At 51.8% G+C, this 17,791-nt stretch overlaps 1 protein-coding gene across 1 annotated transcript in view; it reads left to right on the top strand.

Annotated features, from left to right (window-relative positions):
* The window catches only part of LOC132490646 (death-inducer obliterator 1-like), a 64,092-nt gene extending 46,862 nt beyond the window's left edge, over positions 1 to 17,230 (top strand). The window contains 7 exon segments of the mRNA XM_060099042.1: positions 295 to 384; positions 1,191 to 1,386; positions 14,105 to 14,192; positions 14,194 to 15,287; positions 15,290 to 16,187; positions 16,189 to 16,316; positions 16,319 to 17,230. Of these exon segments, the coding sequence (XP_059955025.1) occupies positions 295 to 384; positions 1,191 to 1,386; positions 14,105 to 14,192; positions 14,194 to 15,287; positions 15,290 to 16,187; positions 16,189 to 16,316; positions 16,319 to 17,121 (3,297 nt within the window). The 3' untranslated portion in view covers positions 17,122 to 17,230.
* Positions 17,231 to 17,791: the final 561 nt, after the last annotated feature.

The following is a 17,791-nucleotide window of genomic DNA, read 5'->3' as shown; positions in this document are numbered from 1 at the left end:
CTCTTCTGAGACATACCTGGATCTTTCCTGTATGTGTATGTTCATAAAAGACAACAGTACCACACTTTGCTAAATGTCATCCTATTTAGCAGAAGGTTATCCTCCGACCACCCTTGGGTTTGGTCACTCATAATCCCGGATGTTAGTCAACTAAGCAACATTTGACACAGTTATTGCCGCTGTGTTTGGGATACTTGCAGTTGTCTTAGTTGTGAATCTCGGGTAGTTTGGGGTGTGTCTCTCTGTGACGGCCACGGTTCCACCGGCCATTGAATCAGAGCTCATTTCACTTAGGACCTGCCCGACACAATTCACATCGGCGGACGGATTGCCCCGAAGACAGTCTGGGATTACGTCGGCAAACTCAGGTCTTCGGTGTCTAAGGTACCTGCCCACAGTCTAACCTCTGCACCCAAGGAAGAAGGGGTTTGTTTACACACGGCTCTTTCTTTGACGTCTCGTCTTGCGCCTTGCTACTTGAACTGTCTCTAGTTGGTGAGATGTTTGCAGGTGGACGTTGAAGTTGACAGCTGGCTAACCTGTGAAGGGGGGTCTGAGTAGCACGACGGTGGAAGCTTTGTGAAAGCGCATGTGCGGTTCAGAGTTAGAAATACAGATGCTGTGTCCCTTGTTGTCTGAGCTGATGGAGGAGAGATCGGGGGAGGCGGCTGGGCTGGAGTCTGAACCGCTGAGATGCGGACGCAGCTGTGTGTCTGCGTGTGCAGTGCTCTTTGGGGGAGGGGCTCTGGTTTTCACTGGGGTCACAGAAGGGTTACGACCCTGGTCTAGTTCAGCCCTCCCGTTTCGGAGGTGCGGGCAGCTCATCGCACGCTTAGTGGTCACTTAGCTCTGTGTCAGACGCTGCCCCAGACTGGCCCTGCACACAGAGTACCCCATCAGTACGAGAGCCCCAGGAGGTGGGCTCTGTGTTGAGGACAGTGGGGCTAAGTAGTTTTAAAGCAGGTCCTCCGAAACCAAGATCAAACCCAGCAGTCTTGAGACTCGGGCCTGTGTCCTCTTGAGCAGCTCATTGTTCTGATGTGTTGGGCAGCAGGGCTGGGACAGTCAGAATCAGGGCTGGTCGCTTCTCTCCTCGCTTCCCTCCTGCTTTTGGGGCTTAGGTGCAAGGAGAAGGGGCTGCCTTTCCGAGTGGCCGCAGGTCAATGCTCCCCGCCCTCTGTTTGTTGCAGGAGCTGTGTCTGATCCGCTTCCACCCCGCGACGGAGGAGGAGGAGGTGGCCTACATCTCTCTGTACTCCTATTTCAGTAGCCGCGGCCGCTTCGGCGTCGTGGTAAACAACAGCAGGCACGTCAAGGACTTCTACCTGATCCCGCTGAGCGCCGCGGACCCCGTCCCCTCCAAACTCCTGCCCTTTGAGGGACCAGGTAGGCCCCAGGCTTCCGCCCACACGTCCCCCCCACGCCCTGCGGAGTCCGTCCCAGCGAGCTGCGTGCCTCACCTAGACCTGGCCTTTGGCAGCGGAACTTGGGAACAGGGGTGAAGCAGCGGATAGTGGAGGGTGGCACGGGAGGTCCCCTGAGGAAGGTGTGCATTGTCTTAGAAAAGTCCTGTGAAGAGGGACAACCCTGTCCGGAGCCCGCCCGCCTGGCATGAGCAGGGTGTTGCTGGCAGGGGCTGGGCAGTGCTGGGAGGGCGGGGCCTGGGCCTGGCCTGCGGGCTCGGCTCCTTGCAGGCGTCAGGCAGAGCCTCTTCGCTGCAGGCATTCGTTTTGAGGAGAAACGAAAACTAGCGTTGAGAGACAGGAGCTAGTTCTAGAAATAGTCACTTTGAAATCTGCTGCTCGAATTCTTGTCTTTGGCAGACCACTTTCTGTTCACTCATTCCTTAGAAAGTGCTGCTTCTAAAGAATTATTTGCAGGCTGACCAGAAAGAAAGTTCAGGCTTCTCAAGGGAGCTAAGGGTGATTCCAAGGGGGGCGTGGTCTCTGGGGACCCAACTCCCCTTAACCCTGAGAAGTTGACGGGACTTAAGTCTCGCCTAAATGGGAGTGTCTCCTTGTCCATGGCGCCCCCAAAACGGCTAAGCCTAAAAGATGCTGAGTGTAACCTACGGTGATGGCTCTTGAAGCACCTGCTTCTACAGGCAGTAGCTACGCCCGTGCCCGAGGCCTCCATGTCCATGGCCAGCGGCCCTGCCGCGGCCAGGCACTTACGTGCCCCGGCGGCTCTGCGGCTGGGCCCAGCGTCCTGGTCGGTCCCCGTGACCGCAGGGCTCGTGTCCCCTGACACAACACACGGAACTGTCTCAGTGCCAAACACGTTAGAAGCCAAGCTCTCCGGGGGGCTGTCCCACTCCTCGCGCTAAAGCCGTGCCGCCTGACGGGCAGCAGGGAGGGCTGTGGCCGAGGTTCTTGGCGGGCAGCTCCTGGGGCGCCGGCCGGCTCCCTGGACGCCGTGTTCCTGACGCAGCGGTGACGGTGGTGAAGCCGACTTTCCGATACCGTGAAGAGCCTCCGGTCAGTCACAAGGGCGGAAGCCTGTGCGGGGCCTAGTGTGAGCGTAGATCCTGTGACACGCACACTCTGTGCGTCTGTAGCAGCGGGACCTGGGAGGTGACGAAGCCCTGTTTCACCCGTGTTGGAGCCCCTCTCACGGCTCCACCTGCAGAGCCCGCGATGGGGTCTTCTTGCCTGACACCGTCCCGGTGCACCTGGTCACACGAGCAGGGGGCTGCCAGGTTCGGGGCCACAGACAGACCCTGAGGGGGGCAGAGGTGGACGAGGTCAGGCGTGGTGAGGAGGCAGGGGCGCGGGGGCCACCGAGGAAAGCCCCAGTCGGAGCCGCGGCGGGAGCTGGTGCAGTGCTGGGTTGGGGCCCGGCTGGCAGAGGGAGGGGGCCGCGCTGGGTGTTCCGGGGTGACACGGGGACAAGGAAGGCTGGGCAGGGCGCCCACCTCATCTGCTAAGTGACCACACTTGATGACCAGCGGAGTGGACATCACTCCTCCACCTGCATTGCCCAGGCTGTCACTTCCTGAAGGGGATGCTCAAAAGCCTGTAGGTGTTCATCCACAATAGAGAACGAATGTTTCATTAAAACAAAGTAGGACACCAGAAATACAGCTACACGTGCAACAACTCCTACAGAACACCTACTGAACGCTGGCAGAAGACCCAAGACCTCCCAAAAGGCAAGAAACTCCCCACATACCTGGGTAGGGCAAAGCAGAGAGATTCCCGCACAGAGGAGCGGTGCCGAGCCGCACTCACCAGCCCGAGAGGCTTGTTTGCTCCCCCGCCAGGGCGAGCGGCGCTGGAGCTGAGGCTCGGGCTTCGGTCAGAGCGCAGGGAGAGGGCTGGGACTGGCGGCAAGAACTCAGCCTGAAGGGGGCTAATGTGCCACAGCTAGCCGGGAGGGAGTCCGGGAAAACTCTGGAGCTGCCGAAGAGGCAGGAGACTTTTTCTTCCCTCTTGGTTTCCTGGTGCGCGAGGAGAGGGGATTAAGAGCACCGCGTAAAGGAGCTCCAGAGACGGGCGCGAGTCGCGGCTGAAAGCGCGGAGCCCAGAGACGGGCGTGGGACGCTGGGGCTGCTGCTGCCGCCGCCAAGAAGCCTGTGTGCGAGCGCAGGACACTGTCCACACCGCCCTTCCGGGAGCCTGTGCAGCCTGCCACTGCCGGGGTCCCGGGATCCAGGGGCGGCTTCCCTGGGAGAACGCACGGCGCGCCTCGGGCTGGTGCAACGTCACGCCGACCTTTGCCGCTGCAGGCTCGCCCCGCACTCTGTGCCCCTCCCTCCCGCCCGGCCTGAGTGAGCCAGAGTCCCCGAAGAGGCTGCTCCTTTAACCCTGTCCTGTCTGAGCGAAGAACAGACGCCCTCCGGCGACCTACACGCAGAGGCGGGGCCAAATCCAAAGCTGAGACCCAGGAGCTGTGAGAACAAAGAAGAGAAAGGGAAACCTCTCCCAGCAGCCTCAGAAGCAGCGGATTAAAGCTCCACAATCAACTTCATGTACCCTGCATCTGTGGAATACATGAATAGACAACAGATCATCCCAAATTGAGGAGCCAGGAGTCAGTGCTGTGCCTCTGAGGTGGGAGAGCGAACTTCAGAACACTGGTCCACAAGAGACCTCCCAGCTCCACATAATATCAAACGGCGAAAATCTTCCAGAGATCTCCATCTCAACACCAGCACCCAGCTTCACTCAACGACCAGCAAGCTACAGTGCTGGACACCCTATGCCAAACAACTAGCAAGACAGGAACACAACACCACCCATTAGCAGAGAGGCTGCCTCAAATCATAAAAAGTCCGCAAACACCCCAAAACACACCACCAGACGTGGACCTGCCCACCAGAAAGACAAGATCCAGCCTCATCCACCAGAACACAGGCAGTAGTCCCCTCCACCAAGAAGCCTACACAACCCACTAAACCAACCTTAGCCACTGGGGACAGACACCAAAAACAACGGGAACTACGAACCTGCAGCCTGCAAAGAGGAGACCCCAAACACAGTAACATAAGCAAAATGAGAAGACAGAAAAACACACAGCAGGAGAAGGAGCAAGATAAAAACCCACCAGACCTAACAAATGAAGAGGTAATAGGCAGTCTATCTGAAAAAGAATTCAGAATAATGATGGTAAAGATGATCCAAAATCTTGGAAATAGAATAGACAAAATGCAAGAAACAGTTAACAAGGACCTAGAAGAACTAAAGACGAATCAAGCATCGATTAAAAACACAATAAATGAAATAAAAAATACTCTAGATGGGATCAATAGCAGAATAACTGAGGCAGAAGAACGGATAAGTGAGGTGGAAGATAAAATAGTGGAAATAACTGCTGCACAGCAAAATAAAGAAAAAAGAATGAAAAGAACAGAGGACAGTCTCAGAGACCTCTGGGACAACATTAAACGCACCAACATTCGAATTATAGGGGTTCCAGAAGAAGAAGAGAAAAAGAAAGGGACTGAGAAAATATTTGAAGAGATTATAGTTGAAAACTTCCCTAATATGGGAAAGGAAATAGTTAATCAAGTCCAGGAGGCACAGAGAGTCCCATACAGAATAAATACAAGGAGAAATACACCAAGACACATATTAATCAAACTGTCAAAAATTAAACACAAAGAAATCATATTAAAAGCAGCAAGGCAAAAACAACAAATAACACACAAGGGAATCCCCATCAGGATAACAGCTGATCTCTCAGCAGAAACTCTACAAGCCAGAAGGGAGTGGCAGGACATACTTAAAGTGATGAAGGAGAAAAACCTGCAACCAAGATTACTCTACCCAGCAAGGATCTCATTCAGATTTGATGGAGAAATTAAAACCTTTACAGACAAGCAAAATCTGAGAGAGTTCAGCACCACCAAACCAGCTTTACAACAAATGCTAAAGGAACTTCTCTAGGCAAGAAACACAACAGAAGGAAAAGAACTACAATAACGAACCCAAAACAATTAAGAAAATGGGAATAGGAACATACATATCAATAATTACCTTAAATGTAAATGGACTAAATGCTCCCACCAAAAGACACAGACTGGCTGAATGGATACAAAAATGGATATATGCTGTCTACAAGAGACCCACTTCAGACCTAGAGATACATACAGACTGAAAGTAAGGGGATGGAAAAAGATATTCCATGCAAATGGAAACCAAAAGAAAGCTGGAGTAGCAATTCTCATATCAGACAAAATAGACTTTAAAATAAAGACTACTAGAAGAGACAAAGAAGGACACTACATAATGATCAAGGGATCAATCCAAGAAGAAGATATAACAATTGTAAATATTTATGCACCAAACATAGGAGCACCTCAATACATAAGGGAAATATTAACAGCCATAAAAGGAGAAATCGACAGTAACACAATCATAGTAGGGGACTTTAACACCCCACTTTCACCAATGGACAGGTCATCCAAAATGAAAATAAATAAGGAAACACAAGCTTTAAATGATACATTAAACAAGATGGACTTAATTGATATTTATAGGACATTCCATCCAAAAACAACAGAATACACATTTTTCTCAAGTGCTCATGGAACATTCTCCAGGATAGATCATATCTTGGGTCACAAATCAAGCCTTGGTAAATTTAAGAAAATTGAAATTGTATCAAGTATCTTTTCCGACCACAATGCTATGAGACTAGATATCAATTACAGGAAAAGAGCTGTAAAACATACAAACACATGGAGGCTAAACAATACACTACTTAATAACGAAGTGATCACTGAAGAAATCAAAGAGGAAATTAAAAAATACCTAGAAACAAATGACAATGGAGACACGACGACCCACAACCTATGGGATGCAGCAAAAGCAGTTCTAAGAGGGAAGTTTATGGCAATACAATCCCACCTTAAGAAACAGGAAATATCTCGAATAAACAACCTAACCTTGCACCTAAAGCAATTAGAGAAAGAAGAACAAAAACATCCCAAAGTTAGCAGAAGGAAAGAAATCATAAAAATCAGATCAGAAATAAATGAAAAAGAAATGAAGGAAACGATGGCAAAGATCAATAAAACTAAAAGCTGGTTCTTTGAGAAGATAAACAAAATTGATAAACCATTAGCCAGACTCATCAAGAAAAAAAGGGAGAAGACTCAAATCAATAGAATTAGAAATGAAAAAGGAGAAGTAACAACTGACACTGCAGAAATACAAAAGATCATGAGAGATTACTATAAGCAACTCTATGCCAATAAAATGGACAACCTGGAAGAAATGGACAAATTCTTAGAAATGCACAACCTGCCAAGACTGAATCAGGAAGAAATAGAAAATATGAACAGACCAATCACAAGCACTGAAATTGAAACTGTGATTAAAAATCTTCCAACAAACAAAAGCCCAGGACCAGATGGCTTCACAGGCGAATTCTATCAAGCATTTAGAGAAGAGCTAACACCTATGCTTCTCAAACTCTTCCAAAATATAGCAGAGGGAGGAACACTCCCAAACTCATTCTACGAGGCCACCATCACCTTGATACCAAAACCAGACAAGGATGTCACAAAGAAAGAAAACTACAGGCCAATATCACTGATGAACATAGATGCAAAAATCCTCAACAAAATACTAGCAAACAGAATCCAACAGCACATTAAAAGGATCATACACCATGATCAAGTGGGGTTTATTCCAGGAATGCAAGGATTCTTCAATATACGCAAATCAATCAATGTGATACACCATATTAACAAACTGAAGGAGAAAAACCATATGATCATCTCAATAGATGCAGAGAAAGCTTTTGACAAAATTCAACACCCATTTATGATAAAAACCCTGCAGAAAGTAGGCATAGAGGGAACTTTCCTCAACATAATAAAGGCCATATATGACAAACCCACAGCCAGCATCGTCCTCAATGGTGAAAAACTGAAACCATTTCCACTAAGATCAGGAACAAGACAAGGTTGCCCACTCTCACCACTCTTATTCAACATAGTTTTGGAAGTTTTAGCCACAGCAATCAGAGAAGAAAAGGAAATAAAAGGAATCCAAATGGGAAAAGAAGAAGTAAAGCTGTCACTGTTTGCAGATGACATGATACTATACATAGAGAATCCTAAAGATGCTACCAGAAAACTACTAGAGCTAATCAATGAATTTGGTAAAGTTGCAGGATACAAAATTAATGCACAGAAATCTCTGGCATTCCTATATACTAATGATGAAAAATCTGAAAGTGAAATCAAGGAAACACTCCCATTTACCATTGCAACAAAAAGAATAAAATATCTAGGAATAAACCTACCTAAGGAGACAAAAGACCTGTATGCAGAAAATTATAAGACACTGATGAAAGAAATTAAAGATGATACAAATAGATGGAGAGATGTACCATGTTCTTGGATTGGAAGAATCAACATTGTGAAAATGACTCTACTACCCAAAGCAATCTACAGATTCAATGCAATCCCTATCAAACTACCAATGGCATTTTTCACAGAACTAGAACAAAAAATTTCACAATTTGTATGGAAACACAAAAGACCCCGAATAGCCAAAGCAATCTTGAGAACAAAAAATGGAGCTGGAGGAATCAGGCTCCCTGACTTCAGACTATACTACAAAGCTACAGTAATCAAGACAGTATGGTACTGGCACAAAAACAGAAAGATAGATCAATGGAACAGGATAGAAAGCCCAGAGATAAACCCACGGACATATGGTCACCTTATCTTTGATAAAGGAGGCAGGAATGTACAGTGGAGAAAGGACAGTCTCTTCAATAAGTGGTGCTGGGAAAACTGGACAGGGACATGTAAAAGTATGAGATTAGATCACTCCCTAACACCATACACAAAAATAAGCTCAAAATGGATTAAAGACCTAAATGTAAGGCCAGACACTATCAAACTCCTAGAGGAAAACATAGGCAGAACACTCTATGACATAAATCACAGCAAGATCCTTTTTGACCCACCTCCTAGAGAAATGGAAATAAAGACAAAAATAAACACATGGGACCTAATGAAACTTCAAAGCTTTTGCACAGCAAAGGAAACCATAAACAAGACCAAAAGACAACCCTCAGAATGGGAGAAAATATTTGCAAATGAAGCAACTGACAAAGGATTAATCTGCAAAATTTATAAGCAGCTCATGCAGCTCAATAGCAAAAAAACAAACAACCCAATCCAAAAATGGGCAGAAGACCTAAATAGACATTTTTCCACAGAAGATATACAGACTGCCAACAAACACATGAAAGGATGCTCAACATCTTTACTCATTAGAGAAATGCATATCAAAACTACAATGAGATATCATCTCACACCAGTCAGAATGGCCATCATCAAAAAATCTAGAAACAATAAATGCTGGAGAGGGTGTGGAAAAAAGGGAACACTCTTGCACTGCTGGTGGGAATGTGAATTGGTACAGCCACTATGGAGAACAGTATGGAGGTTCCTTAAAAAACTACAAATAGAACTACCATATGACCCAGCAATCCCACTACTGGGCATATACCCTGAGAAAACCATAATTCAAAAAGAGACATGTACCAAAATGTTCATAGCAGCCCTATTTACAATAGCCCGGAGATGGAAACAACCTAAGTGTCCATCATCGGATGAATGGATAAAGAAGATGTGGCACATATATACAATGGAATATTACTCAGCCATAAAAAGAAATGAAATTGAGCTATTTGTAATGAGGTGGATGGACCTAGAGTCTGTCATACAGAGTGAAGTAAGTCAGAAAGAGAAAGACAAATACTGTATGCTGACACATATATATGGAATTTAAGAAAAAAATGTCATCAAGAACATAGGGGTAAGACAGGAATAAAGACACAGACCTACTAGAGCATGGACTTGAGGATATGGGGAGGGGGAAGGGTAAGCTGTGACAAAGTGAAAGAGCGGCATGGACATATATACACTACCAAATGTAAGGTAGATAGCTAGTGGGAAGCAGCCGCATAGCACAGGGAGATCAGCTCGGTTCTTTGTGATCGCCTGGAGGGGTGGGATAGGGAGGGTGGGAGGGAGACGCAAAAGGGAGGGGATATGGGAACATATGTATATGTATAACTGATTAAATTTGTAAAATAAAAAAAAAAAAAATGAAGAAAAAAAAAAAAAAAACTAAAACAAAACAAACAAAAAAAAAAACAAAGTAGTAGGAGGGGTTTTGGAAACGTGATTGTACGGGAATTTTTACCATAAACGTTTACAGACTTTTTTTTTCAATCGAAGGGCTTCTAAATCTCAGCTTGTTTAATTTAGTATATATGTTTTTAATTCTAGGGGCTTTATTCACGGAAGGAAGAGCAGTCAGATGGGACGCTGGGCCTAGGCCAGGGTGCCCGGCCCTCCCGAGGGGGTGGGGGGCGCCTGTCGAGGGCCCTCGGGCATCTAAGGTGTGGACCACCCTGAGCAGAGGACAGGGACCTGCCTTCCGAGGCACTGCCGGGAGAGGACCATTCTCTTAGGCTGGCTCCATCCGTGGTGTCTGCCTTCTGTCCTCACTCTTAACTGCTTCCTGAATAGCAGACCGTTTCCGTGACTTGCAGTATTGTCAGATAACAGCACGTCTTCAGTTTCTGCGTGTCTTCCTGCGTAGCTGTGTACAGATGTTGTAATCAAAGGCAAAAACGGTGCTGAATGGAAAGTGCTTCTCTCTCCTTTGAAATCAATGAATATTTCATGGAAACTGGCCATCGTTTGTCTGAATTTGAACCATTTGGTAGCTCTTGGTGCCCATCCAGGTGCACTGTGACGGAGGACTGTCTCCACCTTGCTTTGCCTCAGCCGACGCCAGTGTGCTTCTGGCTGTGCAGGCGGCAGTGCTGCGCTGGGGGCGCCTGGACACGGGCGGGCGGACGGACGGATGGACGACGCTCTCCTCACTGGGACGCGGAGCCCTGGCTTTGCTCAGGTCTTAGGGACCCAAGAGTGGGAGCGGGCGAAGTCTGCATGGGAGCCGAGTGTGGCGGGCGGGCAGCTGCTTCTCCCTGTATTTGCTGGGTCTCTGCCCAAGTCCTCTTTGAGGATGGTTGCTGCTAACTCCAGCACAGTTTCTGTCCCTGCAGAGGTGGACGTTTTGTCTTGTCAGACTCAGACCATAAGAAGGTGTTCACTGTAAATACTGAATAGTGGAGCATGCCAGGTTGATTGAGGGGTAAAAGCCTCATTTGATAGTTGGGCAGCTTTCAGCTGGTTTATTAATTAAAACTAAACCTCATCTCCCGCCGTGCCACGTCCAAGGTGCATGGGGGCTGCTTCCCCCGCGGCCCTGTTGCTGACACACCCGGACACAGATCCTGGTTTGGGTCTTGGCTCAGGAAATCCACACACACCTTTTCAGCTGTCCCTCGTCCCTGGGTTTGTCCACTTCTCTCTTTGTACGGGTGGTCTGGGGCTGACCCTTTCTTTCACCGTGAAGACTCGGGGACCTACATGCAGCTAGGAAGGCTCGTTTCATTCACACGGGACATTGTGGACACGTTTGCTCCCGCAGTTTGGAGGGGGTCGGGCAGGGGTGCCGACACCCCGGTGCTCAGTCTGACCAGTACCCCTTGTCTGGAAATGATAGTTCAGTGGCCTCCCACCTAGTTCTCATCTACTTGATGAGTCATAAGCCTCACCACTACCCTCAAAGGGAGGTCGGTAAGTAAGCACCCCGCTTGTAACCATGGGACAGAGGCCCTGTGTGGAGCCGGGGGGGCGCCCCGGGCCCCCGGAGGGAGCCCTGTCTCTGCACGCAGCCAGCGTGCTCACTGCTGCTGGGCCGTCTCGGGGCGCCCTTTCCTCTCCAGGGGTCACACTCAACAGTGGGCGCGCCCACAGGGGCCCCAGGCAGAAAATGGGGCCTTCGGGGGAAAGCTGCCCCTGCCACCGCCCCAGTGGTAGTAGCCCTTTGACTGTGGCCAGCGTGCCCTTGCCAGGCGCCTGTCGTGAGGTTGTGGAGTGGGGCGGAGCCAGACGTGCCCTCACCTCCCTAAAGGTCACTGCCGAGACCCCGGTAGCACAGTGAATCGTATTCTTCCACGAGTAAGTCATCTCCACGGTGCTTGTTACATTTCAAGTCTCCATGCAGCCATAACGTGCACAGGTGAAGTAGAGAAGGTTTGACTGCTTCAAAAACAGCCCAATTCAAATGTCAAATCCTGGGGAAGATTAGTGGGGAAATGCATAACTAACACTCCTCCAACTCTGGAGCTTTATTAGATCGCTTACGGGTGTGTGTAGATGAAGTAGTTGAGAGCTGAAAGCATTTAAAACTAGTAGCTGCTTAGTTAGATGCTGGTCTCCAGGGAGTTTACTGTTTTCGAAACACATGTAAATGTTAAGTACTTGAATCCTACCCTCACCTGTGATGCCTGTGACCGCAAAGGGTAGAGTCTAGAGAATTTTGCCAAGTCTGGGGTGTATCGTTTTTGTTAGGAGGCCTATACAGCTGTTGCAAGCTGTAGGGCTGGCGCGCCTCCCGAGGACAGGACCCCATCGCCCTGGGTTTAACGCAGGCCTTAGCCTCCACACTCAGCATCTTTGACCTGAAACGTGATTCATGCCGCAAGCCCTGGTGTTGGCACCTTAGAGGTTAAGCTCTTCACAGGTAGCATAGCCCATCTGCATTGAGGACAGTGAGGACAGTCGTGGGCCCTGGGCTGCTGAGAGGACGCCCCCAGCCAGGGCTCCCCAGCCCGCCCCGCCCCCGCCCGCGTGGCCGAGCACATTCCTCTGCTGCTCCTGCTCACGGGGCTGGCCAACGCTCCAGCCTGTGGCTCGGCTGGGGACCTGTTCTGCCAGCTCTGGGGCCGTGTCGGTGAGAGTCGGTCCAGAGAGGGCCACGAGAGCCAGTTGAGCTATTGACTGTGCCCCAGACTGGATACTAGTGAGCTGTAAATTATTCAGTAAGTGGCTGTTACAGCGAGTGAGAGATTTACTATTTTAAGTTAAAATAATTCATTGTGATTAGAAAGCGAACTTGATAGAGTATCTTTCACATCTGAGCAGAACCATCTGGATGCCATGCTCAGTGCAGTGGGCCTGGCCTTCCTGTGTCCACGCCCTCCTTTGCCCAGCTCCTCCTTCCCCTGAGTCACCACTGTCATTAGAAGGGCAGAGGACATTCTGGAAGCCATTCCTCTTATCATGAGTGGGTGTCTTCATGGGCACCTCAGCCCTTGAATGTCAGCCTGTGAAACGAGGCGCTGAGCACAGTGGGGAGGGGGGCCAGCAGTACCTCGCCGATCCATGCGGATGCTGGGCCAGCCCAGCTCACTCTGGCATGCCGGGTCTTCCTCCTCCTCGGGGGCGGGATGGGACATCCGCCACCCTCGTGCTCGGCATGTCACCCCATCTCTGTTGGAATTTAGGAAGGGTGACAGGCGCTCAGAACTACACAATGGGTGTCTAGGGACAACTCTTTTATCTGTGATCAACTTCAAATCACAGAAAGAATAGGAAAAACAGTGCTGATTTTCTTTTTTAGTGAGTCAACCAAAAATATATAGCATGAATGTCTTTTACACAATAGTGATTTATGTGTAAATTGAGTTTATACAATTTGATTCATTTAAAATATGCTGTTGAAACAAAATTTTGGTGCCGTGTTTATCGTTTCTCCCTAACTTACTGATCTGTGACGTGGGCTTCTCTGTTCCCCTGTTGGTATTCCAGGTTTGTTATTACTGTGAGGGTAGCGGAGCCGTACAGAAACAGTAGCATTCCTGGTCCAGTGCACCACAATCCAGAATGTGTGGACCAAGAATTTGTTAAGAAATCATTATGTTTTAAGAACTGTGCAATGTTCTGAAATTCCCAGCGTGTTGTGCGTGTGGTCTGACCTCTGTTGCCCCTGTCCTGAACACCTTTGGGCTTTAAGCCGCACGTCCTGTGTTGACAGAGACCTGAGCGTTCGGTAGCATTTGAGAAGTTACTGGTCATTGAATGTCTTTCTAAACCTGCAAGAACATTTGTTTTAGGCATTTTGGTCAGCATCACTTTTCCCATCAATTGTCATTTTGACACCAGTGACTCATGAACTTATCGAAGGGCGTGTGCTCTATCGATCCGTATAATTTTGTTGATCCTTATCATTGAGTTGTAGAATTGGTCCTTAATTGAACCTTTAATTTTAGTATGAATAGCTTAATTTACATATTGCAGCTCATTAGTTAAAGTCGAAAGGGGGTGCTGCCTTCCTGATTTGTAGCAAGAGGCAAATGAAGGAACACAGCTAAGAGTTTGTTTAGAAAACATCCTGGTACATACAGGCTTCCTTCCCAGTAGGTGAACGGCCTGGAGTGTGTGCGTGCTGGCCTTCCCCACCTCCCCCAGCGCGCGTCTACCCTAGCGTTGTGTATAATTGAAAATCTGTAATAATTTTAGCACTGGGCGAATGCGCGTGTGCATTGGGCCCTTGGTTTTGTGGTTTGTGGGCCCGTCAGGCTGGGCAGGTGCGCGGTGCAGTCTGCGTCTTTTGCAGCCGGTCTTCGAACACTTGGTTCTATTTTGCCACAGAATTTCCCCCTCCTCCTCCCTCTGGAAACCATCCCCCCGCTGCCCTGCACACCCAGAGTTGACCCCTGAAGGACAAAAGCTACAATTCGATTCTAAAATTTGCACAACTGTTTTGCTTTTTAGGTCTTGAGTCACCGCGTCCAAACATAATACTGGGGTTAGTAATCTGCCAAAAAATACAGCGGCCTTCAAATGCTGGCGAATCAGACAAGACAGGAGAAGCGGCCCCGTATTCAGACACAAGAAGAAATGGATGCCGTCCACCCCAGAATGCCAGCAGCCCTGCTCCCTGAGAAGAAGCCCCGCAAGTACCCGCTGTGCCCAGGGAACGCGGCTGTCAGCACCACACCCCCGGGGTCTCCCCCACCCCCATCCCCTCCTCCAGAAGCACCAGGTGCGCCGGCCTCATCTTCCGGGTTACAGATACTGTCGTCGCTCAAACCAGGAGCCACGAACACTGTCACAGCATCACCCGCGTCAGTGACGGTTGCGGTGGCCGCTTCCTCTGTCACTACTTCTTCTTCAAAAACAGCTTCACCCCTAGAATATATCCTGCAGACTCTCTTTGGGAAGAAGAAGGCGTTTGACACCCCCACCGAAGAGCCTGCCGAGTCGGCCCCAGCCCCCCACCAAGACTCGAGAGCCAAAGCCGGCGGCGGGGTGCCGTCGGCGCTCCTGCTGGACCCAATTGTCCAGCAGTTTGGTCAGCTCTCAAAAGACAGAGCTCTGGAGGAGGAGGAAGACGACAGGCCCTATGACCCCGAGGAAGAGTACGGTCCTGAGAGAGCCTTGGACACTCAGCTCGGAGACCGCGGGAGACGCCAGGACGCGGACAAGGCCGCGGAGGCAGCTGAGCGGGAGGAGGTGGCCTATGACCCGGAGGACGAGACGATCCTAGAAGAAGCCAAAGTGACCGTCGACGACCTGCCCACCAGAATGTGTGTGGACGCGCACGGCGGGCCTGGCCCGCTGGCGCCCTCCCTGGCCGAGCGGCAGCAGATGATAGAGGAGCTCACCAAGCAGATCGAGGAGCAGCAGAAGCAGGTGGAGGAGCAGGAGGAGGCGCTCAGGCAGCAGAGGGCGGCCATCAGGGCCTCCATGGCCCACTTCTCCGTGTCGGACGCGCTCATGTCGCCGCCGCCGCCCAAGCCCACGCTCCTGCCGCAGGCCGCGGCCAAGGCGGCCGCGCCCCCCGCTGGCAGCCAGGCCCCGGGCCCGAGCGCCGAGGCGCGGCTGAGCCGGGACCCGCGCCAGGCCCGGTGGCTGGCCACGGAGAGCAACGAGAGCGAGGCCGCGCCCCGAGGCCCCCGCCGGCCAGAGTAGCGCCCGGAGGGGCCGCTGCTCCCCCGGGGCCACTTCCAGCCCAGGCGGAGCCAGAGTCAGCCCCTCCACCGTGGGCTCCGGGCGAAGAGGCCCCACTGCCGGCCAAGCAGGACGGCCCCCTGCGCGAGCCCACAGAAAGCCCGGGGCCTGCGGGCACGGCCGGCGCGGAGGGCGCGGCCAGGCCTGCCCGGAAGGTGCTGCTGCCCACGCTGCAGGGCGCCTCCTTCCAGCCCCTCTTCCCTTGGCAGCACGACGGCCAGACCTTCCACCCTCCCGGAAGAAGGGATTCTTTCTCGGGTCCAGTGTACGCCTGTCAGGAAAAACCTCTGGGCTCTTGCCAGTATGAGGATCAGAGAACTGCGCAGTTTCCCGAAAACCGTGACTCCCTGGCAGCTGAAACCGAAGGAGACAGAGAGCCACAGCCCAGGCCGGGTGAGGGGGCCGGCACGTTCCCCACCGCAGCAGAGAAAGGGGGGCCTCTGCCCCAGTTCCAAGGCCAGCGGGAGCCTGCACCGCGCGTTCTCGGGATGTCGGGCCTTCACGGCCCCAATTTCACAGGCCCACGGGGGCCAGTCCCTCCGTTCTCGGAAGAGAATTCTAATAACGATGGGCCAAGAGGGGGGCCTCCACCAGGCAGATTCGGGCCCCAAAAGGGGCCCATCCCTTCTTTGTTCTCAGGGCCACACGGGCCACCTCCCTACAGGGATGGGAGGGGCCCATCCGTTTCCCACGTGGGCGGGCCCAGGGGAGCAGGGCCGCCTCCATTTGGAGACCGCAGGGACCCCCACGGGGAGAAGAGGGAGTTCCCGGGGGCCCCGTACGGTGAGGCCTCGGGCCCCCCTGGCCAGAGCGAGGGGCCCGAGCAGGCCCCGTTCCTGGGAAGCGGGTACCGCGCCTTTGCAGTTCGGGGGCCAGAGGAGGCCTCTGCTGTCCCAGTTTAAAGGACCCCGAGGTGGCCCTCCTCCCCCTCAGTTCAGAGGTCAGAGAGGCCCCCCCGCGGGCCACTTTGTGGGCCGAGGGGGCCACACCCTGGGCAGTTTGAAGGCCCCCGGGGCCAAGCTCCTGGATCCGTGCCGGGACCCAGGGGGAGGCAGCCTCAGCGGTTCGAAGAGCAGAGGGTCCACTCGCCGCCCAGGTTCACCGGCCAGAAGGCACCGGCGGCCTTTCCCTTTGGGGGTCCCCGGGGGGCCACTCCCTTCCCCGAGAAGAGCGAATCGGTGCTTCCACACTTCCACTGCCAGGGCCCGGCCACCCCCGGAGCCAAGCCGGCGCCCCGGGCGCTGCTGGAGCTGCCCAGCCACCCGCCCGCGCCACCCACCGCGCCGGCCCCAGGCCCCGAGGCCGAATTCCGCGAGGGCAGGGGCCACGAGTACAGAGGCCCAGGCTGCAAGGGGCGGCCCCGGGACAAGGCCCCGGAGGAGCCCGAGGCCCCACCGCGCGACAGCCGCCTGGGCCAGGCCCTCGAGGACCGGCGGCGCGAGCGGGAGCGTGGGAAGCCATGGGAGCGGGAACGCGGCCGGACCTGGAGCCGCGAGCAGGACTGGGACCGAGGCCGAGAGTGGGACCAACCCCGCGACAAGGACACTGGCCGCGAGCGCAACGCGGGCAGGGGCGAGCGGCGCGAGTGGCACTGGGCCCGAGGACGGAGCTGCCCCCGCGACCGCAGACGTGACCGGGAGAGGTCCTGCAGCAGGGACCACGAAGGCGACAAGGCCCGCGAGCAGGAGCGCCGGAGGGACCGCAGTCGGAGCCCGGAGCGACCCCGGGACCCCAAGGCCGCGGCCCTGCGGGGCGCCGCCCCCGCCACCCAGACCTAGGGCCGCCCGTGAAGCCGCGCTCACGTGCTAAGCAGGTGGTCTTGGAAAGAGCTGGGAGCTGACGCACAGGACAGAACCTTCTGGACTTGAGAAATTACTGTAATTTTGTGTGTGATTACTTCTTACCAAATTTCACACCTTTACAATTCTGACGCTTTTTAAATAAAAACAAAAAACTAAGAACTCTTTAACATGTCCATTTGAATATACTGAAATGGGAAAGTACCTACAAGAGCATATTGCTTTTCAGATTATAAAGTGATCTTTTCTCATAACTTGACTGTTGTAAATTTTAAGGGAGTTTAGTGGACCTCAGAGCCATACCTTTCCTGACATCTTCTCATCTGTGATACCTGTTTCCAGAAGCTAACTTCACAGGGTTCGGGGCAGGCGGCCGCGTGTTTCTGTGCATGGCTGTGTCGGCTCGTCTCTGGAATGTTGAGAAACACCAGACTTACAGGTGCATCTTTCTCTTGTCATGAAAAAATTTGAAATACAAATTTCAACCACGAAACAAAAACACATTTCTTGGTTTTGCTCAGTGTTTAGGTATCGCCTTACATGTTCCCCCCAGCCCCAAACAGGATTAAAAGCAACATCTGAATAGAAATTGTGGAATTTTAAAGAACAATTTATTTTGAAAGGTGTAAATTTTACCAGCCTAAAGAAA

This window comes from Mesoplodon densirostris, chromosome 5 (genome assembly GCF_025265405.1).
Source record: "Mesoplodon densirostris isolate mMesDen1 chromosome 5, mMesDen1 primary haplotype, whole genome shotgun sequence".
NCBI classification, from domain to species: Eukaryota; Metazoa; Chordata; class Mammalia; order Artiodactyla; family Ziphiidae; genus Mesoplodon; species Mesoplodon densirostris.
The sequence above is the reverse complement of the archived record's forward strand: the minus strand, read 5'-3'. Positions and strand labels throughout refer to the sequence as shown.